This window comes from Thunnus maccoyii, chromosome 3 (genome assembly GCF_910596095.1).
Source record: "Thunnus maccoyii chromosome 3, fThuMac1.1, whole genome shotgun sequence".
Taxonomy (NCBI): Eukaryota; Metazoa; Chordata; class Actinopteri; order Scombriformes; family Scombridae; genus Thunnus; species Thunnus maccoyii.
In genome coordinates, this window is record NC_056535.1 from 12,107,485 (window position 1) to 12,132,718 (window position 25,234).

General features: G+C 43.0%; 1 protein-coding gene across 4 annotated transcripts in view; it reads right to left on the reverse strand.

Annotated features, from left to right (window-relative positions):
- Positions 1 to 25,234, reverse strand: part of LOC121893940 (plexin-A1-like) — a 191,984-nt gene that overhangs the window by 60,422 nt on the left and 106,328 nt on the right. For all 4 annotated transcript variants that reach the window (XM_042406145.1, XM_042406142.1, XM_042406143.1 and 1 more), the window contains exons 6-9: positions 23,645 to 23,768; positions 22,622 to 22,775; positions 21,389 to 21,488; positions 14,644 to 14,758 (exon numbers count right to left, since the gene is read on the reverse strand). In XM_042406145.1, coding sequence (XP_042262079.1) covers positions 14,644 to 14,758; positions 21,389 to 21,488; positions 22,622 to 22,775; positions 23,645 to 23,768 — 493 coding nt within the window. The remainder of the gene's footprint in view (positions 1 to 14,643; positions 14,759 to 21,388; positions 21,489 to 22,621; positions 22,776 to 23,644; positions 23,769 to 25,234) is intronic.

Here is a 25,234-nt window from a genome sequence, read left to right on the forward strand (position 1 = left end):
CACAATGCCGGAGTTTGTTCATTAGCCTGCTTAGCCCTGGCCTTGTGTGTCTGATCACACACAAACACATGCACAACACATAATGAGAGAGGGGAATACTATAGGAAGAAGCGGGCTACAGGAGAACTGATGTATAATCAGCTGGGAGGGAGGTCGGTGAGGGGAGGGGATAGAGGGAAGAAGGAGGCAAAATGGACGGCTCTCAGATGGAGGGAGTGAGGTATGGGATGGTGGAAGGGAGGAAGGAAGAGGAGAGGAGAAGGAGGTGGAGGAGTAAAAGGAGGGGAGAGATAGAGAGAGAGAGAGAGAGAGAGGAGGGAAGTGAAAAGGATGTGAGAGAAAGTAAAAGGGAAGAGAGGAAGGAGAAGCAGAGAGAGAAGCGAATTTAATTGGGAACGGAGCAAAGTGAAACGGGAACGTCAGACAGCTGCTGATGTGAGGAGAGGAAAAAGATATAGAAAGTCAAAAGAAAATACATAAGACAGAGAAGCAGAAGAAGCAAAAGAGTGAGGAGAAGAGAGGATGCCTGGATCCCTCTGTACCTTTTCTGTCTCTTCATCCATCCATTCCCCCCTATCCTACAGTCAAAGTTTCATCCACACCACGTATCCAAGCCCCCCACCCCCCACCCCCCCGACAACATCCTACTTAATTAACTGCCTGGAGCCTCAGACAACGCTTGGAAATTGATGGAGGGGGCCAGAGATAGAGAGAGAGACACGGAGAGAAGGAGACAGAGAACAAAGTAGAGATTGATTCGCACTAGCGGCTTTTGAAGTCCTGTCTCAGTAAAAAGGATGCTCGTGTCAAAAGCTGTGGGCTTGCATCGTCCGAGGTGCCACGACTAAAAAAAAAAAAGAAAAAAAAAAAAAAAAGAGGAGGGTTTCAGCATCCTGCTGCTAAAGCTAACTCGTAGAAGCCAGTGTGTTAGAAGCTAACATAGCCTCTAGCGCAAGCTGCAGCTAACCAATGTTTTATTCATCTGTCTATTGACTTTATGTCAGCTCAGCTGTCTGCTTGTCGTTTTCTCTGGCAGTCATCTTTCCTTATGCTAACCCTTTACTTGACTCAGTCCTCTCTATTGTCATCTCAAGGTACAGCCCAGAATAAAATCCAAAAATAAAGGATTAAATACAGTATAGTTGTCTCATAAGTCAGATTTTTAAGAGCAGTGTTCAAGCTCTTTGCAGTTACCATACTGGGAAATAGAAAATAGGTTATCTAGGTAGTATGTAAGAGAATAACTTAAGAATGAGGTGCGCTAGTGGCCTGCCACTATATAAAATTAATCTTGCAGAACTTCACATCAAAGACTTTAAAGTCTGACTATAATGGTAATGCAACCCAATAGCAAGTGAACCAGCGCTGGGATAGTTCATGTGTGATATGTTGTAAGAGTTCAGAAATCACATTGTGCGAAGCTGCTGGTTTCCCAAATATAAGATCATACTGCATCCCAGACTGAATGGAAAGGCTTTTGTTTTTTTAACAAAGTGTGGGGGGGAGAAAGTACTGAATAATGAGGTTTAAGAAAGAGATGAAGGTAGGAGGGAGGAAAAAGAGAATACTGAGGTAAAGGGAGAGGGATAAGGGGAAAAGTGTTCTGCAGAGAGAAACTATTTCATCAGTATTTGTGACAGGTGCCAAAACAGTTCAAAGCCGGCATTAGGGCTACAAAGTGCAGAGTACATTGAAACAATATTTCACCAGGGGGATCCTTTGAAGCTGGAAAAGATCTTTTTTCTCCCTTTTTCCCCCCTTTTTTCCTGACTTCTCGACTTTCATTTCATCTGTGAAGACGGATGCTGTGGTTTTTCTAGGCCAGATGTGACACTCCATCCGCTTGATTTCAGGAGGACCAACGGAGGAGGAAGTGAAAGTGGTCTGTGTGTGTGTGTAGCTTAAAAAAAAAAAAAAAAAAAAAAGTGGGTTTGTGAATATATGTGTGCAAGTGCATGTGCCAGCGTACATACTGTATTTGCATTTAGGAGAGTGTGTGTGTGCCATGAATGCCTCGGACCAAGTTGCAAAGTTGCAGGTATTGGGTGAACTGATGCCACGAGGTTGACAGACACCTAATGGTGACTTTTTTCTATGCACAAACGCTCCAAAACCGGATCTCTTTTTGCACAGGACGCCACTGTGCATCATTAAAAGCTTCGCTTCATCGTAACTGTAACGAGTCATTTATTGTAAAGTTACATATGCACCTGAAGTGGAAAAGATGTGTGAAGGAATGCTTGCCACAGATGGTTTCTCCGCACCAAAATACGGCACAAAACATCTGCTCTGTTTTGAGATTTTGATCGCTCTCTTTGCATCCTGACATACCGTAGCAGAAAACTGCCTTTTTCAAAATATTTATTTCTTTGTTTGTGAATGCACAGTCGATGAAAAGTTGGGTAAACAAACATCTACCATTACCTGTCAAATAAACTCTCCCACCCTGATTAGGTTGGGCTAAGAGTGTGTATATTTGTATATGTTACAAAGTGTGTATTTATGATGGCTGACGTCCAAGTCTCCAACTTCTGTTCAAAGCCAAGTAGCCGGAGGGCTTTCTTTACCTCTTCGTGTTTGTTTTCCCTCAAAGGCCGCTGTTAGCTTTGCTGCCTAAGGCTAGTGCTGCAGTTCCCATTCGTTAACAGTAAAGGCATAAATAATTATGTAGATTATTAAGATGTATTGTATATATTATTTCACTGAAAATTTCCCTGCATGCAGAATAAGAGGAAATTGCTATTCTCTGATTATAGTTGCAGCTAATACATATTTTACACCCTAATTTGTTGTATTTTCATAGTTCGGTAGGTTTAAGACACAAAAAATAAGTCATCCTTCAGGCAAGACCATCACTCTTAACAATCTTATTCTTATAATCATACAATGCTTGACCTCAATTTTATAACATCTCACCGCCGACGCCCAGATGTCAGTTTTGATTGAGCGTTGCCACAAGCTTTCTCCTATATGAGCAGCTGTCGTTCTAGGTCAAGCCAGTTCTAAAATATTCCTTCTTTCATTTTCTATGCGCTCTGATGTGTACCATCAGCCACCTCGTTCCAAACCGAATGAAAAAAGTATAGAAAAAAAAAAAAAAAATTAATAAAACAAGTGCTCAGCGGGCGGATGAGATAATCTCCACTCGCAGGTGAGCAAAACACCTTTTAACATCCGCCAAGAGCAGATAATGAGACAGTCGGCAGGCACGTGTGCATCTGTGTGTGCGCATGCAGATATGTAGAAGGTGAGAGATTAAAATCGAGACATAGATGGGATGGGGCGGAGGGAGAGTGGGGGGTAGGGAGGATCAAGACGAAAGCAAGAGCTGGATTCTATATAAATAAATAAATGTATTAAAAAGCCAAAAGAGTTCTGAAGGCTTTGGCGTAGCCTGACAAGATATAAATTAATAAAGCTCCAAAAACACTGCGCATATGTAATGAGGCGGGTGTCTGGTCGTTTTTTTTTTTTTTTTTTTTAAAGTCCCCTCATCCTCCCCCCCCCCCCACCCCCCCTCAAGTCCATCCATAATTAATTAGCCGCCTCTGTGATGTGGGGACTATAGATCAGGGAGGAGAAAAAATAACACGCTAAATAATGAAGTAAAGCGATATGGGGAGCCCGGGGGAGAGATGAGATGGCATGGATGGCCACAGAGGAGCGAGGGGGGCACACTGGTACAAATAAGAGGGACAGTGTGTGTGTGTGTGTGTGTGTGTGTGTGTGTGTGTGTGTGTGTGTGTGTGCACGCAGGGATCTGACAAAGGGGTATATGTAGAGTGTTGAATGCTCCCCCACCGCCTGTCGACATGCCCCCCCAGGCTTTGTGACTGAGGTCTCACGTAGGAAACCAAAGAGTCGTCTGCAACCTTGATACTAAAGATGTCCCATCTACACCTGCTTCACTACGCATTAATATTATATCATAATATGTGGCGTTTGGTGAACGCTTTCATCCCGAGTACATGTCAGGGTGTATGCATGCATTTTGACTGTGAAACCCCAGTGGGGATAATGGCTGCCATGCTCTTCCGATGACATAATGTATAACACCAGGAAATAAAACCATAACAATAATTATCTCAAATTCTTCTCAATAAAAAAAAAAATCTAATCAACAACAATCACTTTTATGGCAAAATTGACTTATTTCTGTTAGTATTGGGCAGATGGCACCCAAAAAAACAAAAACACAAACAAAAAAGGAGTGATGCTAATTTTGCTTTCATTAGTTATTTGTTCCTTTTGTAAAGGAAGTGTAAAAACATACCGAGTAGTGTGCCACTTAACAGACTAACATCCATGGAAAAATATTCCAGAGACAGGCAGAAATGTTTTCATAGTACAAAACCAAGAATTTTTAGATGTATACCACCCTTCACTTGTTTTATTTGAATGTTTCTTGTTGCCAATATTTAACTGTTTTTTTTTAACCGTAAACTATTTTGACAATATAATCCTGGTCTCTAGATTATACAAACAGCTTTTAGGAGACATAACATTTATTATGATTGTGACATCTTTATTGTGCTAACATTTCCAACCATATCATTAACGCAAGTCTGATTCCAAATCATTCCTTAATTAGTATAAACCATGTCATGACATGTCATGCATCATAATGTCAAAGCTAGGACCGCATATTCCCTACTTCCCTCATCTTCTATGTACCAGCTGGCCAGAAGCCATGTGTTTGTTTGAGTGTGTATGTGTGTGTGTGTGCGTGTGTGTTTGTACTTCCTTGGGACTCGTACGAGCCACAGGGATGAGAGGAGCAAGACAAAAAAAAAAAAAACCCTTTCCATTAAATCACTGGTAATAGAGTTTAGAAGGAGCATATGTAGGCATGTGTCAACGTAAAATATAGGCTAAAATCCACAAGCGATTATACGCATATTATAGAGTCACTAAACAGTATGCAAGTGTGTGTCTTTATTAAAAGTGAGTATCTACACGAGCTGCACGGTGTGGTACGTACATGAAAGCATGTATGTGTGTGTGAGAGAAAGTGTGTGTGTGTGTGTGTATGTGCACGCTAAGTTGAGGCAGGCTCATTAGCAGGCAGAAAACCAGAAAGATGTTCTGTGACCAACTAGACACTTACTGTGGGGGAAGGAGGGAGGGAGGGAGAGAGAGAGAGAGTGAGAGAGTGAGAGAGAGAGAGGGTGAGGGAGAGAGAGAGAGAGAGAGAGAGAGTGGAACAACTTAATAAGGCAGCAACATGTAGAAGAGTGCAGGAGCGAAGGAAGCGGAGGAAGAAAAGGGACTTTGAACCTTGAAAGGGACTGTGAGATTGTCCGCCCACGCCCTTCGTTTCCTAGCGGAGTAGTGATGCAGGGAAGAAGAGATTGAGAGAGAGAGAGAGAGAGAGAGAGAGAGAGAGAGAGAGAGAGAGAGAGAGAGAGAGATATCAGGAGTAAATGGGAAAACTGAGTGAGTGCAGAGGAATGAGGGAGCATAGAAACAGAGTTTGAATTAAAGTGAGATGCAGGGAAAACGTGTGACATGAATGTTATTCAGCGTGGATTATCAAAGTCTCACAGAGCATGAGCTTGACTGCATCTACCTACATATATGTTCCTCTTATACATACATACACACACACACATATATACACTTTCACACTATGCGCTTTGATGCACCACCCAGGCGCACATACATGTTGATTTCATCTCTTAATCCCTTATCCTTGACTTACAAGCAAGCTGCCAAACCTACACGGTTTATCCCCTCGACATAGACGACACAGTGTGCCATAAAACAATAAAAAGCAGGAATGTGTGAATATTTTTTCAGAGAGGGTCTTTTCTTTTTTTTTTTTTCTCTCCTTATGGATTTTCATACAGCAGAGAGAAAGGGGGGTTGGAGGGGGAGAGGAACGCCTGGCACCCCGTTATCATTCTAACCCAGATATGTCAGCAGCGATCAAACCTTGTGCTTTTCAGTTTTTCAAAGACAAACCTTGATTTCAGAGGCAGATACGCTCTCCTGTCTGCTACCTATGGCTCTTCTCTGCAGACAGCTCCATATTTCAGCACTAGGATAGACTAAAAATGAGAATTCTTTTATCTAAAAGTGGACATACAAATCAAAATGATCTCAACTCATGTTTAGTATGCACTTTTTCTTAGGGATTAAGTCTTCTCATCCACGTTGACACCATTTAAATTTTCATTCGTCCCCCCCAGTGTTAGAGAGATTGGTCATCAAGAATCGAAAAAAAGCACAGAAACCAGACGAGCAAAGCCCTGTAACACAATGATTTGTGCCACTAAAAAAAACAAACAACCACAGAAGTTTCCGTTTCTGCAGACCACAAACAATGATCGGTTCCACAATCTATCCCACTCTGATGAGAACATAGTGCTTCATTTGCACTAGAGCAACAAAACATATGTTAAGATGCTGGGGTTGTATGAGTAATATACTGTAATGCAACACCAGGAAAAAAACATATAATTACAGCTAGGCCTATTTTCAGATGAAACCATACAATTCATGGCATTTTTCTTATTTCATCTTTTACCTACTTAACTGTTGAGTGGTCAGTGCTTCTTAAAAAAAAAAAAAAAACAGCGTCGGCACCGCCTGCTACCAGCCACTAGGAGGCAAATAGGCTAAACGTAAAGAAAATTAATGAAGAAATCAGTTTTCTTCTGTATCCAAGAGATGCTCCACTGGCACCAGAGTCCATCTCTATGTTACCAAAGCTTGTACATGTAGGAAGTGGATCACTGACCATCTTGGGTTTCCATGGTAGTGCAAAATGTGTCAGTTAAATGGAGGTTGGAATAAAAAAAACGACAGAGAGCTGCTCTTGTGAGATTGGACAGCTCGCTACAGGATCCCCCCCCTCCTCCCTTTCTCTACACCTCAATCACACTCTCTCTTTCTCTGTTCTCCCTGTACTTTTCAGTTTGTTTTTCCTTCAGCTTACTTTGCCGTGTTGTTCATCTGCCTTCAACTACCGTCGTCTCTTTCTCTCTGTGACTCTGCATTTATCCCTTTCCCCTCTCTCTGACACACACAAGGGTTGACGGTAAAAATGCAATATTCATCTGTGTTCACCATTAGGCAGGCTGACTGTGAGGGCTGCGGAAATGAAGATTTAATACAGTCTGAATAATTAAACCGCCGGGACCTGTGACTGACACATAGACATACACTCGCACAGACACAAAACACTGAAACACACTCATGCATGGCCTCCAAACCCCTGTGCATCTATCGCGTTGTCATATTACTCTGTGTGTGTCTGTGTACGCGCGTTCGTGTGAATCTTTCCTCACATTTGCTCTTCATTAAGCTCTCGCTGATCTCGTATTCATTGCTGCAGCCAGCATGTTGGCATAGCTGGGGTGATACTCGCTGCATCAGTGGGCCTTGCTGGGTGGCAGAGGATTACATCAAGGAGAGAATAACCTAGCAGCAATGCTACACCTAACACTTGAGTTTGCCCGTGCTGAGCTCAACTGACTGCGTTAAAAATGTTCTCAATGTCATATCAGGATTAACACTTTTCAACCAATTAGACCGAGAAAGTGTCCTTCAAATCTGCATAAATGTAACACTTAAAGCGAGCTGCATTTAGTAGACTCCACCTTTTTCCATAAATATAACTCTGCTGTCCTTGTGTAGTTGTCTACTAAGCATACTTCTTAGGGTATGACAGGCTGGTCTCTCCACAGTGTCTACCAGCCGAGACGACCCGCCATCCCTGCCTTCTGTTGGTGCGGGATTGATGCGCAGTGCGAGAGGTTGTACAGTCTTCGAGAATAAGTGAGGGGAAATTTAGCCAGAGCTGCTGAAAAACCATAAGGAAGGGCCGGAGGAGAGGAAAAAGAAAAGATGAGCTGTGGGACAATGTGGCTAAAAATAGCCGCAGAGAGAAGGAGAGATGAAACATCTGCATGCATATGTGACAGCCCGTTGCATGTGTGTGTGTGTGTGTGTTTGCCTATGAACACATCTGCGTGTGAGCGCACATAACAACAGCATCCAGGGACAAGATCCAAATCTCTCCTGCTTTTTTCTTTCCCTGATTGTGCAGAAAGTACACAAACACACACACACACACACACAAACAGAGAGGTATAACATGACTGTGGGGCTGAATTACATTACCAGTACTCAAAAAACGCTTACACTTCCTCAATCCACCGCACTGTTCTCTATTAACAAATTAGAGGGATGTACAAGAGAGTTTGCCAAAACACCTGATACAGTGGTGGAAATGCGATTATTGACTCTTGGACAAGTGTCTGAGAAGTCTCCTGAGAAATTTCACAAAAAAAAAGAGGGGGAGAGGGATGGAGGGTTGTCAGAAGCGGTTTTAAAAGCTAAAGGAGGTATACCGCTACCAAACCAAACCAAGGGTTAAACACTGGCCGTCACGGTCCGACTAGGATCCATCTGGCAGAGAGAGCATGTGGTTACTTCACCCTGTCGCCTCCACTTCCTCTCGCCGTTCCCCATGTTCCCTCTCTCAATCTCTTTCCCTCCCTTCCCTCCAACCATGGAGAGTATTTGGAAAATAACTTGCGTCACTCTGAATGTAATCTGCCGCTTGTTACTGCCAGAGTTTCTCTACTTGCCTCCCTGCCCTTGTCTTAGTTTCTTTCTTTACTTTTTTTTCCTTCCTTTCTTCTCTTTGTTTACATCTGGTCTCAATTACAGCACCTACGGTATGTCCGTCTTTGGTGTGTCCGCGCTGAAATACATGAACTGGATTGTTTTGGAGAACTGCATGTAGGAGCATGAGGGGGGGGATATTACATCCCACCTCCACCCATTTTCTTCATATAATGTTTTTTCTCCCTCTTCCAAACATTGTTTATATTTTATTAAATATGGCTTAGGCATGTCTCCTCTTAATATTAGATAGAAACACACATGCGTGGGTGTGTTTACGCGAGACCAGCTAGCAGCTACATGATGCGCTTCGGTGGAGAGAGGAAATAAATGGACTCATGGAGAGAATAGCAAACATGGTGATTAAAAAGGCAAGTTGTGTATGATGATAGATGAAGCGAGGGAGGGAAAGAAGGCAGTTGAAAGAAGGAAGGATGGTGCAAAGGAAAGATGAGCAGAAAAAAAATGGATCGTGACAGTGGGCAGAAAAGGGCGAGTGACACTGGCTGAAATATGATTTGGGTGAAGGCACTGCGTGGGAAGAGAGGGGAGAAATAATAAAGGATGATGATGAACAGTGAGGACAGATATTACGAACAGATAAGACACCAGGAGGGAGAGAAGGAAAGAGGGAAAAAAGGAAAGGGTGGATATTATTTAACCGCCCGCCCACTCTACCCCTCTCCCTCACCCACATGCCCCCTGCAGCCCTGAGCTGCTGGTTGTGCTTTGTCCTGATAAGAACCAGTGACAGTCACACACACACAAGCTACAGCAGTATGGACAAACACACACATATATATCCATGCACACAGCGAGGCCCCTCAAGCGGCCTTGGCCTACAATCTGTGGGATGTCCTTCTCTGGAGTGTGTGTGTGTTCTGCTCAGTGTCTGAGTACCAGCCAGGTAAACACAGAATGCCAGAATGTCACGGTCCAAGGCCTTCACACCTCCATCACAAATAACCCTGTCAGCCATAGAGTGTGTCTATGTGTGTGTGTGTGTGTGTGAGTGAGAGAGAGAGGCAGACAGAAGGATAGTAAGCATGTGTTTCCATGACTGTTTAAGAATGTGTAGGCAGGCTGTGTGCTATAAGTGTACACGCTGGGTTAAGGGTGTGTGAGAGAGAAGCAGAGCTTGAGAAAATGTGTTCATGTGTAGTGTTATGCTTTGTTCTGAGAGCAGCCTATATGGAGCCTCTCTTGTTAACGCAGTGTCTAGGGACAGTGTGTCATACACTAACAATACATTTGAGTAATTGGCAACAGACAGGAGAGCTTCAGTGTGTATGAATGTGGAAATATCTACCAGCAAAACTTCAGTTCTGGCTTGATACGTCTGTACTGAGCGCCTTTAGTCTATATGCATCTTTAAGTGTGTTAAGGAGGAGGAAATGGTACGAGGTGGAGTAGAAAGATGAAAATGACGGTGACACCGCTTAATCCGGTGTGCATCCGTGCAGAGAGGGGACAGAACGAGGAGGAGCGGAAGGTGTTGAATTTATAAAAGAGTGAAAAAATTCATCGCTGGAGCTACACATTCCAGATGTGGAGGACACTTCAAAAATAAATGTAGAGGAGCGCAGTGACAGAGACGCTAATGTGACTGAATATATATGTAGCAAAAATATACTGTATACATTTAAAAATACATTACATTTAAAATGAAGTGCAAAACAGCATAATGATTATAATGGTTACATCCTGACAGAAAGTAGAGTTTGGACAGAAATGCAAAACCGCTTAACCACGTCTGGAAGAAACACAAGGAATGTTAATATGTCGTATGTGCTGCCCATCACTCTTAGATTTTCTTCAGTTTGGACCTAAACCCAAAGCAAACAACTACATTGGGATACACAAGAAAAAGAATATAACCTTTCTGTTGTATGAAAATCTAAAATTTATAATGACAGGAAAAGAAAGGAGAGAATGCATGAAGGGAAAAGGCAACAGTCAAACAATTTAGAAGAAAAAAAGAAAAGCAGCACCATACCCACAATTCTCAATCAAGTTAACCGCTGCCTTGATTGCTCGAGTGAGACTGAGCTTTGCTTTGCAGCAAAACAAACACGTAAGCATGTCTTAACATAGCGGAGCCCAACCACCCTGAACCTTGCCTGGCACTTATCAAGGCTTTGGCTCAGAATAGCACTTTCTCTCCAGGGGTGTGGAAGGAGAAAGGGGAGGAGAAGAAAGAAAAAGAGAAAAGTAGATGGAGAAAATGGCAATCGAGTTCGTTAAAAAGGAAAGGAGACTGTGGAAGAGGGCGAAAAAATTGTCAGCTGAGAGTAAAAGGAATAATAGAGCGAGGAGACCTTCCTTCCTATTCTTCTCCACGCCTTCCACTCTCTCCTGATTTTTTTTTTTGTTTTATAATAAAGTAACTCTTACTCCTCTCCTGCAATTTTCCGCCCGGTCGCTCCTTAATTTAAGAATTAGTTTGTTGTGCCATTGAAGGCATTGTTGATTCATGCATATTTGATTTGGAAATGTCACTCATTATATTTATTTCCTCCCCACTAACTCTGTCTATCCATTACCTTCCCCCCCCTCATTTCTCCCCTCTCATGACACAGTCTGTTCACAAAAAAACAAACACAAACACTTTGACTCCTTGGTTGGTTTGTTCAATACGTTTTTTGTCAAATTCTTTTTTCTTTGTATTTCTGCATTGTTTCTTTTTTGCTTGACAATCTCAAAGAAGTGTTCTATACATATAATTTGGTTGGACAAATTAAAGATGGATGAGATAGGGCTGGTTGTGTGAGAAGGAGAACATAAAATAAAAAGGAGGGGGGGGGGGGTGGAGAGAAAAAGTCCTCATCAGCAACACACCGAGCCTCTAGGTTGCCACGGTAACACAATGTTCCGATACTGAAGAGATGAGAGGGAAACACTTGAATAAGAGAGAAATTTAGAACTAGTGAGTGAGCGACAGAGAGAAAGAAATGATGTCCAACTGTTAAATGTTTATCTTGTTGTAAGTCTGACTGGCTGCTCCTATATTCCCGCTTCGCCTTACTGTCTAGTCTGTGCAACACCACTCAGACCACACAGAGTCAGACGTAGGGAACGGCCACCTCTCAACCCTGTGTGAAAACTTCTATCCAGCCTTTGATCGCAGTCTGATGATGAGTCTTACCCAATCCTGTCTACTTCTTCATATGTGCAGGAGAGAGAGCCTGAGTGAAATGTCTGCCATGTGAGCAGATTTTACTATTATGTTAATCACTACTATTTGTATTCAGGTTTAAGCTACAGCATGGGGGGAAAAAAAAGGATCATCTGAGGTCTAAATTAAAGGTGCAAGCATATGTGCAAACATACAGGCTGCAGACAAATCAGATTTGTTTCTCAAATCAGATCTTTAAGACAGACTGCCCGCACTGTTATTTACAAGTGATCAGATGGGATGCGTGTGTCCAGACATCACCAACCTATCTGCACGGGTTACTGTGGTAACGACGTAGGCGTCAGTAACCACGTACATTGGTGACGCAGGTTTCCAACAGGGAGGCATGAGAAATTGAGATCCGCTATCCCCCAAAAGTGCCAGCAGACAATTTATTTCAGCGTCTGCCTGACTGTTGCTCTCTGTGTTGTCCTCCATATTGCTCTGCTAGTAGCAGCATGGATTCATCAGCCGCTCCGATGCACTTCCGTCACTCTGGATTTGAAGTCATCGTTGTGTGTTGCGTTGCAAGTGACGCAAAAGACACTCTGAAATCCGATTTAAGCAGTTAGAGCGTCTGGACTGAGACACATCTGTACTTTCTAAAAATCAATCTGGATACAATCTGGATATGCCAAAAAACGGATTTGGGCTGGCAGTCTGAACGAGGCCATATATCTCTGATGGCATGCCAACCCATTCCCACTACACCAGCAGCTAAAGAGGCAAAAACAGGTGGTGTTAGGGAAGAGCTTTCTCCTTTCTTTAACAATATATAATCCACAATCAAGAGGAAGGAAGGTGAAGAAAAAGAGGGAAAGATGAAGTGAATGAGCATCAAAGTGAGGAGGGATGTATTAGAGAAAGAGAGAGAGAGAGAAATGGGCCCTGGAGAAGAGAAGGATAAGTCTAGCCTAAAGGAAGAGCTGTACTTGTTGGGGCATTGAGAGCGCAACTAATGGATATGGCAGCTAGGAGAACGATGATGAATGACTCTGTGTGTGTGTGTGTGTGTGTGTGTGTGTGTGTGTGTGTGTGTCACTGTCAGAATGTTTACACTTTTGTGCAAGAAAGACACAAAGTATCGTAGCTGTGTGTCTATGGTGTGTGTGTGTGTGTGTGTGTGACAGTGCAGATGATAGATCTCTAGTGGAGCATGTGGTCGGTGGTTTCTTGGGCAGACGAGGTGACAGAAGAGGTCTCTCTGTCCACATGCCACTGTCAGCCGGTCTGTCTATCCCTTCTTTCCTGCTGCCTCCTTCACTCTTCCACTCTCTCAATCTCCTCATCTCCCTCTCCATCCAATTGTCTCTTTCCCTTTGACATGCTGTCTCTCTTTGTTCTTGCCCATCGTGGTTTGTACCAAGCTTCTACCTTGAAACACATTGCACCGAAATGTCTTTTTACATATTCTCTGGACAACTATGCTGTAAACCAGGAGATATTTCTGGAAATTATATCATCTTATCAACCCTGAAGTTGTATTTAACATTTGTGGACAGATGTAGACTTTACTCTGATACATGCTTTGCCTCGTCTGGTATTCATACGACCTCCTCTCCTTTCCAGTTTATATGTTTACTTGTGCTCTGCATCCTGCTTTTCTGTTTTTCCTTTCATCACTGCAGGCCTTTCCTGTTTATCCATCCGTTGCCCCTCTGGCCTCTCTCAGCTCAGAGTGTGCTAGCCAGCGCTCTCCCCATGTCTTGCAGATGGGCGCACTAATCCGCTAACGTTAGTTCCGTGAGCCGTGAAGGCTGGGCCCGTGTGTTGTTTTGGACAAGCACCGAGGCTGTGGTTCAGCATGCTCATGTTTGGGATTCTACGCGGCGCCGGTTGAGGGAAGAGATAAAGGGGAAAGTAATTGGATAAAGGTTGACCAATTAATAAAGGCCGGTGAACAAGGGAGGCTTTAATCTGCATAGAGATAACAGGGAGAGTCAGGCCACAAACATAAGGAGATAGTGTGTGTATTTGTGTGTGCATTTGTGTGTGTGGCGTCAATCAGATAAAGCACAGGCATGACTGTCAGTCACTTGGGAGTGCAGTGGATTTACATCCCTAAGTCCATTGAATGGATTTTTCTGTGCCTGTTAATATATGCAAGAAAGCCACAATATATATTTATATATGAGATACATATATCTCATAATATATGAGAACACCACAGTGAAAACACAACATGGCTGTGTGTCTATCACTAATATCCTTGTATACACTCCAGCAGTTGACAAACACTTTTTATGCCTTGCATGTCACCCGCTGTAGCCGCCACTCGGCACGATTGATATTAGCTTTTATGCTAATGCAGCATTTGGCTATGTAAGAACAAGGCAGTATTTCTATGGGTAGTCATTCATCCCGGCCTGCTTATGGCCTTATGGGTCACGACAAAATTATTGCTGCACAGTACACAAGCTGTTGTCACTGTGCCAAGAGCCACTATTACACATGCAGACAGCAGACACACACAGCAGGGTGATGTGAGGAAACCCCCGAGGCGAAAGCCACAGAAGGTGTGAGGGTAAAGGTGTGTGCGCAGCCGAATACAATTTGTGCCAAAATGTTGCTATAATTTGTACTTGCATGTGGGAGAACATCAAGCTTTCACTATATGATCAGAGCTACAGTCAGTGTATGTATAAAAAAATGTGGTTATATGATGGGGAGCTATGGTACGTTTTCTCAAATATATAGAGCAAGAAGCAAGAAAGCTACATCTCTCAGGCTGTATTTTGGACTTTTCACACTTGTGTCAAGAGGAAAACACATAGGATTGTATTATGGCTGTAAAAACGACAGTAATACGTATGAATCAGCAGCATGAATCTTACCTCAGAAACGTTGACACGTCCCTCCTGGAACGAGCAGTCATTGGCGTTCTGGGTACACATGTGGCGGTACTTGCACCAGTGGCACGGGAAGGAGCCGTTTACACAGGAGAGGCAGCTGGAACAGAGAGAGAGATGAGAGGTGACGGTTAGGAAGCTTTTCTGACTTGAGTCTAAATTATTTATCTTACTGCATTCATTTGACAAAGCAGAGTGACGGCAAAAACAGGACAGAATGAGGTGGTGTGATTTTGTAAAATTTACCAGGGACAAAAAAAAACAAAACGACTTTGTAACATCTTATACTTAATGTGATAATCGGACTGAGCACTGTACTGACTGTGGTACAGCATAACACAGGATATACTGAATGCTATTATGTAAGCTACTGTATTATTTGTCTTTTTTTTCTTTTTTAACTTAACTATTAATTTTTTCTCAAATTTCCTGTCTTTGAATCAGGATGCTATCCTGATGTCTATTTATCATCCACTGTCAAATTTGGACTTTTTCCCACCCTGTCTGGAATCCTCTAACCTTTCATCCCCCTCATCTTCCATCCTATCTATCAACTGTCTTAACCTCTTTCTCCCCCTCACATCCCTCATTCATCACTCCCCACCCTCTTCTAACTGTTCAATGATCTCCCTCACAATCGGCCTACTCTCTGCATATATTTTACCTCTTTTCCCTCTTTCTATACCCCTGCTGTATCATTCTCTCCATCCATTCAAGCCTGAGCCTTTCTTTCTGTCCCTCCATCTCTGCCTCTCTCTCTCTCTCTCTCTCTCTCTATCTATCCATCCCTTTCATTCGCTGCCGTCTCATTTTAAAAAGCTCTCCCCCCTGTTCTTTGTCTAAAGCTCTCTTTCATCCGCGGGGCTAAGAGTGCTCCACCATTTTAAATTCACCTGCTTTAGCAGAGGCGAGGTGCAGATAGACAGGCTGAAAGAAAAAGACGGGAGAAAGAGAGAGAGAGAGAGAGATCAAAAGCAGGTGGATTTCCCTGAGAGAGGTGGAGACGCCAGGTATCGTGGGAGAGAGAAAATAGAAAGGGGGGGGGTGTAGCCTGTGGGGCTCTGCGTGGGAGCCTCATGGGAGAGGGAGGAAACATTAGGTTGGAAGTTGGGCAGTGTGTGTGTGTGTGTGTGTACACATCTAAGGGGACCCATAGAGGAGAGCCAGACAGTTTCAAGTGAACAGTTTATCAACACTGCTTCATATTATTGGTCCCCTCTCAGCCCCCGAGAGACGCTACTCTGTATCTCATTTATGCATGTAGCATTATCTAATGTAGCCATTATGAGTACACAAATAAAATGGTTTCATTTCATTACAAAGCTTAGTAAAGCCTTTTGTCTTCAACATGTAGTTCAGTTTCAGAATTCTTTTCGTGTGACTCATTTAGCATTCATGGGTTGTGCGTGCATATGCTTTATTGGAAATATAATAAAATATGACATTTAATGCAGTCAAGTTAAGCAAGTCTAGATCCATAACAATAAAAGAGTGCATATAGATGCTCAACATGCAGCCTGATTTGTATTCAAACACATTTGCCAGGTGTGAATTTGCGCATCTGTCTGAACTGCTATGAGCACACTCCCAACAAGCTCTCAAGTGTGTTTTAACCCTGTGTAAAATGCCAGTTACCCTTCCCCTCATCCGCATGAAAAATGAGGGCTTTAACTCTAGAGCTCTGAGATGGAGCACATATACGAATCCATCAAACCCTGACGTGGATTCATTTGGATCAATTAGGGCCGCTCGTTTGTTAGGTGCACACTTTAAGCGATCGTTTCCAGCCCAGACCCCTCCTTCTGAGCGAGATCAGAGGCTGGAGCTTAATTCAATCCCACTGCTGCTTTAATTGACCAATTTAGCATTGTGCTGAGAGAAGCTGTCCATTTAGAATGAGGGATGTGTGGCTAAGGAAATAACAGGCCTCTTAATACCACACAAGAGCAAATAGGAGATTTGTCAATGTTGCCAACAAATGGAGGGAAAGCGATTAGGCTACGCTAGGTTAGCTTAGCATACAGTGCATAGATTAGGGTGGCCATATTTTTCAAACCTTGAAACTGGGACCCTTATGTGTACTGCACGTTCATGCACACATATGCGCTTGTGCATGCACCATAGGCGTTTTCATCAGGAAGGGGGACAATTATTTCAGCTCTTTGCACACCTACCGAGCACACCTTTCAACACCATGGACAGCGCCTTTTTTTTTTTTTTAACAAAACAAGGTACTAATCTCTTGCTAATCTCTTGTGCCACTATGCCACAAGCTGTTCGCGTGTTCACAAAGATTAAAACATCAAAACATTAAATCACAATTGCATCTTGTTAATAACAAAAACCGAGAAAGAAAGTTACCTTGAAGAATATTTCCGGGTACTTTACGCTTTGCAGTCTTTCTTCTTAGTTAGAGTTTCTTTTTTGGAGTTCTTAGCTCTCAGGGAAACCACTGCTAATGTTTGGCTGTCTTAATATGATCTTTTATATCGGATTTTACCATGTGCAACCGAAAATGTACTCTTGCAGTGTGTGCAGAACGCAGCATTTTCATTGCCGGGTACTTTACAAAAGAAGGAGTATGCCTGGAGCTCTTTAGAAAAGACTGACTTTCTTTCGGCATGATGGCTAACCGTTAGCATACTGACAGGTTCTGTCAGAAAGAGCCGCAAGCGTCATAGTCTAGCAACAGTCTTGACAATGACACATTGATTGACTGACACACATACAGACAAATAAGTGTTGAATTCAGACGCGTGGTGCAGTGTTTATGTTTTTATATTTGGTTAGGTAATAATGAGCTGGATAGAACATGATAAACATTTATGTAAGCCTGAAAACATATTATTATAATTATTATTTTAAAAGTGATGAAAACCGGGACAATTTGGAAATGAATGTTGAAAACTGGGACATTTTAGTGTTTTACAGATATTTGTCGGGACTCGGGACATCCAGCCTAAAACCAGGACAATGCCGGACAAACTGGGACATCTGGTCACTGTAGCACAGATTCAAAGATCTGGGGTTTTAGATCAATGTTTTGTCCCAAGTGAGCTGGTGAGAAACAGAAGAGCAACACAGAACAAAAGAGCAAATGATGTTACTTATGCAAGACAAATGAACACAAGGCAATTTAGCCAAGTTCATTGTGTGGCTTACTGGTATTTTTTTTTTTTTAGCTTGGCAACAATCACTTCTTTGAATGTCAAAGAGTTTTTTTTCGCTGGGGGCCCACCAGTGGATTAGCGCTCATCAAAATACAGTACAACACCAACTTAACACAGCAGGTAACCAGAACCGAGCAGCAACAGCACAATGTATAGTTAGTAGTTCACATCCAAACACCCGTCAACACATCTGTCGCTAAGCCCCGATAATATCTGACTTTAATCTTTTACTCATGTCAAATCAACCTTGTTAGTGTACCAGTGACTTTGAAATAACGAGCAAAATATCAGCAGGTAACCACTGCTAACTTTCTGTGACTTTTATGATTATGCCCTTTGAAATAGAAGAAGGTGGCATTATGTGTGCCACCCAAGGCCAGCATTAGGCCCTGTCTGACAACCCCCTACTGCTCATTCTTTGGTTCCTTGAAGTAACCAGGGCCCCCTGTCACGAGCCGCCTTAGGATCTCAAAACCTCTCTTTTAGCCTGGGTGCAAACCCTTTTAAGGAAAAGCCCACCCAGGGCCACATGGGGACGTTCAATAATTTTTTCTCTCTTGTCCAGGGGTGGGCTAATTTTTTCAGACCCCCCAGTATCTCCTTATTCCCCCTTCCCGTCACTCGCCATCATCCATAGCCACTCAGAGGCTTTGAGTGGCTGCAGACACGCTCCCCGTATGGCCACGCTCATAATGCTAATTTAATCCGTTCATATTCAGATGCTAATCGAGCTACGCTAGCTTTAGAGCAGTAGTGTTTTTTCAGGCCTGACACAATAGGCTGTGATTTCCTCCTCTCCCCCCTCCTCGGTCAGTTTGGAGTGCTAAATATAATCCGCTATAATCCTGAGGTGCGTTTGACACTCCTGCACTTGGCAAAATGAGTTATTTATTGGCTACTATTCATTTCAAAAGGAGTGGAGGTGAATAATTTAATGGTCTTCTACAATAGTCTGTCCTATCATTACGGGATCCCTTTAAAATTCAGGGAGGTTGATAAAACACCGAGGGCCAAATATTCACACAAATAATTTTATTGATGAATGTCTGAGTGTTTAGTTTACGGTAAAAGAGTGCGTTCTGAATGTGTATCGTAGGGTCAGAAATTGTGGCAGCACTAGGAAAACAAAATGCTTAAAATTCACTGTGTAGTTCTTTCAAAGCTCTGCATTCATTTTCTCTGTTTTCCTTGGATCCACACTTTTTACATTCTTCTCTATCAAAAAAACTGTGACATTCTCTATGGCATTCAATGCACTTTTTTCTCTCATGAGCACCCTCAATCACACATCAAATGACCCGGTGACTATCCAAGCCACATTAACCATAGCGAGAATAGGTGCATAGGTGCTTCATACGGCGTAACACAGACATTCAAACCCCAATTCATTGCCAGACTATCCTCCCAATCTTTAATAAATGGAGGGCTGCGGAATGAGAGAAAGCTTATGGAAATATTTAATTAAGGAGCAATCATGGCTGTGGGTGATTTTCTATTTCAATCTCGGCAACCCTTAAACTGAAACAGTGGGAAATCTAATTAGATTAATATCACTATGCAAATTTATGGCATTTTTGAAAAGGCAAGGGCCTTGACGTAATCAGTTGAGTAAATAAGCAGGAGGGGTGTGTGTTTTTTGGGATAGAGGTTGGGTGACGGTGTGTGAGTGTAAACTATTAAGAAACAAGATAGGGCAATTCCAATGTCGGGCGCTGTCGGGAGAACTGAATGCAATAATACATGTAGTGGCGGAATATTGCTTCTGCTTGGAAACGTGCTTCTGTGTGTTTTCGAGAACATCTGTGTCTCTCACCCTGTAAAAGCCAGCAGTATTTTGAGTCTAAGCCCATTAGAGAAAGACTCGGCTCTGTAAAGAATGACCAAGCATTCTGAAAACAGAGACTTGCATGTGGCCGTGTGGGCCCGAAGTCATTACGCCAATAACATTACCAGACTGATCTCATCAGACACCACACACTGACGCCTGGGGGGCACCGCGGGTATGCGGGCCAGAGTGTCAGCTCCAAATGGAATTCTTATCTCAGCATCTCTCTTCGCCATCAGAGTCGCTGCCCGAAGATGCAACATGCCATATCTGTAACTTCATTAAAAGCGTCCATTACATCACTCGGAGGCTATATGAGATCGGCCCTGGATCGGATTTAATCAGTTCATTGGTGTAATATCCTCGAATGGGTGACTCTCTTGTCTGCGTCACTTCTCGTGCGATTCTTACAATTGGCTTGAGCTCACTTCCATATTAGGAGATATATTGTAATCTTTAATTTGACTCAACATTTCAATGGATCCATGATGAGTCAATGCCTTTCTTTTAATTGTGTGTTTTCTATTTGAACATGAGGCAATTTGTACTCAAAAGATTTGCATCTTGGACCCTCAACAGTGAAAAGGCACAGAGAGTTAGAGCAAACATCACGGGGTCCTTATGGGAGATGAATTAACCGTGAGTTGACATTGTAAACCACCACACCCTTAACCAGCTGAGCTAATCGTCGTTGTTGCGGCAGGGGATTTGTGTATGAGGGCAGGGAAACGGGGGAGCTGGGTTAAAGTTCACGGTACCGGATTAGGTGTCAGAGGCGTTTAAGGCTTCAATGAGCTGTAAGTGACAGAGCAGGGAGAGGTGTGGCTGTGCATGTCTACGTGCGTGTGTGTACGTGTGTGTGTGTTTGCGGACAATCCTCGAAGGAGGCTCATCTAACATCCAGAGGGAAGCCAGGATGGAGCCCTGCGGTACCCCAGGGGCCTCCGAGCCATCTGCTGCCCCGAGGCTAATACCCCAGCAGACGTTTTAGCCTCCCCTGGATCAGCCATGGATGGACAGGAGGGAGGGGTATCGTGTGGGGCGGGGTGGAGGACTTGGGAGGATTCTTTTACCCTGGCAGGGTGCATCGGGCTCAGGGTAGGACTGACCTAGGCGTGTGGCTCTATGGGTGGTGGAGATTTTCAGCAGAAGGTGGATTAGGAGAGGCAGTGAACTGCGATTGGGCAGAAAAGCTGAGGGCATCTGGAGTGTGAAGGAGACATCAGAAATGGCACAAAGATTTCATTCACCGTTTGACGGTATTTGCCTTTGTCTGTCTTGTGTAAATAAGTACCAGACGGATTATCTGAGCGCTCAAAAAAGCTGGAAATATTTGTTTTATCAAGTGGGGAAGAGGTTATAAATGAGGTTAGAGTGTATGATTGGGAGGCAGTATTGCGGACCATTGTGTAATGAATTAATCATTGAAGTATCATTAGTGTGTGTCGTGGATTACGATAATAAGACTAGAATTACCATCTCATATCCCAATCGTTCCTCATATACAGCACGTTCGATTTTTCACTGCAACAGTAACGTAAGCCTCCTGTGGACGTCGAAGGGGGTTAGGATATTTGTGTGTGTGTGTGTGTGTCTAACTGTATCTCATAACATGAGACAGCCCATGGGGAGTTTGGACAGAGAGACCATCTCTCAAAAGAGCAAGAAGGGAAAAACTAAAACAAGACAAACACAAATTATCAAAGGATCATCAAATAATTCAATCGTAACTTACGACTGGTGGACGCTGCAGTTGTAGAAGACAAAGTCGACGCTGGCAAACTTCTTGCCCGTCTCTTTGGATTTCAGATAAAGCTTCACCACTCGCTTGTCACCTGAATCATAATGACAGATGTAGATAAATGTATTATTTCACAGCACTGTAAACTTTACAGTTTTACTTTACAGATTGCTTTAAATTACCACACATACCACATATGTCAAAAACTTTCAAAAAATTATTCAATAAAGAATAATTCTGGCTTATTGGGTGTACATAACATTGAACAACAGATTTACTGATATGGCACACTTTAAACTCTCATTTCACTTGTGTGACCTCAAAAGATAATACACACACACACACACACACACACACACAGAACGAGAGAAACACTGTAGCTTAGCAACACACCACTCATGTCACAGCCACAGTAGGGTGGCATTAAAAATAGCAGCACCAATCAGTGTTTGGATGCCAGAGCTGATGAGAACTCATAATGGGGCATAATGGGCTCAGTTGAAGAACTACTGAGATGTCGCTTTGAGAAAACTTCGAGCGCACTATCTGACATGTCTTCAGTGCTTTGAATGCAGATAGCAAACAAGTTTTTATCATCTTTGTGGTGTGACAGAATTGGACATGAAACAGGTGCATAATCGCTGCAAAAAAAAAAAGAAAAAAAAAAGGATGCAGATATTTTTAAATATAACGATAAACCACACTGAAGATACTGCTTTGAAAAGAAGTTAGAGGCGTAACCAGTGTCGTTTAGATAGAAAAAAGTAAATAGAGTGAAACTGACAACGGTGCATAATGCATGATAATGGGAATTCAAAAACAGTTCTATTTCCAGTAGAAAATGCAGAGTTGTGTTTGGGGCTTTGAAAGGGAAATGGGCAAGCGTTATTGGTGGTGACAAGGTATTCTGAATATAGACAGACTAAGCAAATCATCCAGTAACATTAAAATTCTGTTCTGGTCAATGCGCAGCTCGAGACTTCTCCAATTCCACTGTACAAAAAGAACTAGAACTTAGGAGGAGACATCAGCTCATGTTGATGGGTTGATGATGGACAAACAAAACACAAAAAGTGTCACACAGAATAAGGAGTGCAAACATAAAGAGCTCATTACTAAATTCCTCACATATGTCACCATAACTGTCACCCTATATCCCCACCCCGTCTACCACCAATGACCTCACTAACCAATGACTTCATCACCCTTTGCCCTTCCTGTCCTGACCTTTATTCCTTGTGATTGGGATGACGTCCCGGATGGAGGGAGACAGGCAGAAGATGTGTCCACCCTGGATTTGTCCTTCCGTCTCCACGTAGTCCTCGAAGGAGCAGTTGACCCCCGCTGACAGATCGGGCACATTACGAGCCTCGAGGACCAGCTAGGGAGAAGGAGAGAGGGAGACAATCAGTACAAGATCAATGGAAGGACATGGTGTACATGGATTGTTATAAGATATGACATGAGGGTTAATGGGCGTTGAGGGGGAGAGAGGGAAGTGTGAGTGAAGCTTGGGGTATGTGTATGTGTGACAGAACCAGGAATAAAAAAAGGGTGAGCACTTGTGCGTGCGTCAGTCGCAGCAGCAGCTATTACAGCAAGGTTAATGTGTACGTGTTAATGTGCAGAAAGAAAGTGTAATCAGTAAAAACTATGTGGTTACACTGAGAAGCCACTGACAGAATGAGAGCTGACACACACACACACACTTACACACTTACAGATTTGCATGACATAGCTGGCAAAACTGAGAAAAGCAAATTCCTAATTAAATCCACATGTACATTGTCAAAAGTTGCATTGCTGGTGTAAAAGCATGACTTTTCCATAGATTTTCATGACTGGATGTGTATGTAAATGTCCACATCATTACCGATTGTAGTAAGCATCACAGCAATGACATAATGTACATCCACTTACAGATGTGCTGTGTGATCTGTGTGCTGCTCTTTCCCTTTTTCTGTTATTGTTTTCTCTAGTCATGTGGCAGTTTGCTATTGTAAGCGTTTCAAAGATTTAAAACCAAAGATTAACTCCTCTCTCTTAAAAATGTATTTTAATTTGAATTGTTACAACACCAGAATAAAAAATTGTCCTCATGTGATGTGTAGCTGCCTGATTAGATCTATGAGAGGAGCTTAAGTCTTTCAAGTGTGCGTTTTATACCTTTCTAGACTGTTGATGTTGTTTTTTGATTTCAAGGTGATACATTTCCACTACAATTGAGTCCATGGACATGGGAAGACATACCTGGACTTCAGACATGGTGACAGAAATGTTTTTTGGTTGAACGGTGAGCTCCACACACTGCCTTTGGTCGGACGCAAACCTCTGGGGCTCTCCTGCTCGTTCACAACGGTCCTTACGTGAGCAACTAAAGAGCAGCAGTAAAAGAGAGGCAGACAGATTCGGGAGAGGATAGAGGATACAGGGTAGAGGGTAAGGAAAGAGAGACAAGGGAAGAAAGAGAAGTATCCTCATGAGAAGAGAGGAAGGAGAAAAGAACAGGTGAATGAGACAAGAAGTGAGAGGAGGAGAGAAGAAATGGATATGAGCAACTGTTAAGCTAATATGACAATCATATTAAGATGACAAACATGCACAGCCATCACCATCACACAGAAATAGGAGCAATAATAGAAGACAAATAGGCTAATAGCTTCCCCTTGCCATTACTGTAGGCCTTTACATCATTACCTTATTGGCCCTGACATTTGTGCAAGAACCACTAAGCTATATGAACATCCAGGCCCCCCCCTCATCTTTTCAGTTTACAGCCCCACCTGATTCAAACTTCTCAGGAGATATACAGTCAATCATTAAAGTTTCCCCGAACCGTAAAAATGATACACTTCCTACCAGCCGCATATCAATGGGGTCAGCAATTTCCCCGCTCATTACGAGCCAACTGATCGTGCTAAAAATCAGCATACAGCCCTGTATTGTAGCGGTTTTACTATTAGCTATTCATAATGCATTAGCTATCACTTCACCTTCGCGCTAACAACTGGTCCTGGCGGTGTGAGGAAAGTGCTGATGTGGCGCTCTGTGAGGCCTTAACAATAAGAGGGAGGCAGAAAAAAAATGCTAACTGCTTCCTTCGCACACAGCCCCCCATCCCCTCGTTTAGTTAGCCTTCACTCGCGCTCAGCAGGAAAAAGCTGTTGCCAACCACTCCCCTGAGAGTCACACACACACTGTACAGGAATGAGCAGAGACGCACAAAGGTATGTACACGTTTTCTCATTATGGACCTCTTTTCCTTCTACTGCTCCTCTGGTGTGTGACTGTATGTATTCATGTGAATGAAGTGTGCTAATTTGTCTAGAAACACCTGCGTTTGTGTGTGTGTGTGAACGTGTGAGTGTGTGTGCGTGTGTGTGTGTGTGTGTGCCTGCGTGCACGCACTCCATTCAATTCTACTGTTGATTGAAACTACCATGGCTCTTAATAAGATGTGGCTAAAAGCACCAGAGGGCTGAAACGAGGCTTATAAATAATTTGCCTATTAATACTTGCCCATTTTGTCTGCGGGGGCCTCAGTCTGATTTGGCAACACTATCAGGTAGGAAATGAGCAAGCTGCGTTCAAGACACAAGGTCAAAATGTGCCCAAATGGAGGGTTATCGCCAGTTCAAGACCATCATGATTGTGTACGTAATTTTCAAAGATGTGTGTGTGTGTGTGTGCGTCTGCTGAAATGAAGAAACCCAGGTGGTATATTTGTGTGCATGTGTGTGTGTGTGTGTGTGCCTGGAGGAAAGACAGGTTGGCGATATGTTCTGTAAGTTTAATTAATGTACCGAGAGATGGCATTATGCCAAATGCTTGGGGTGATCC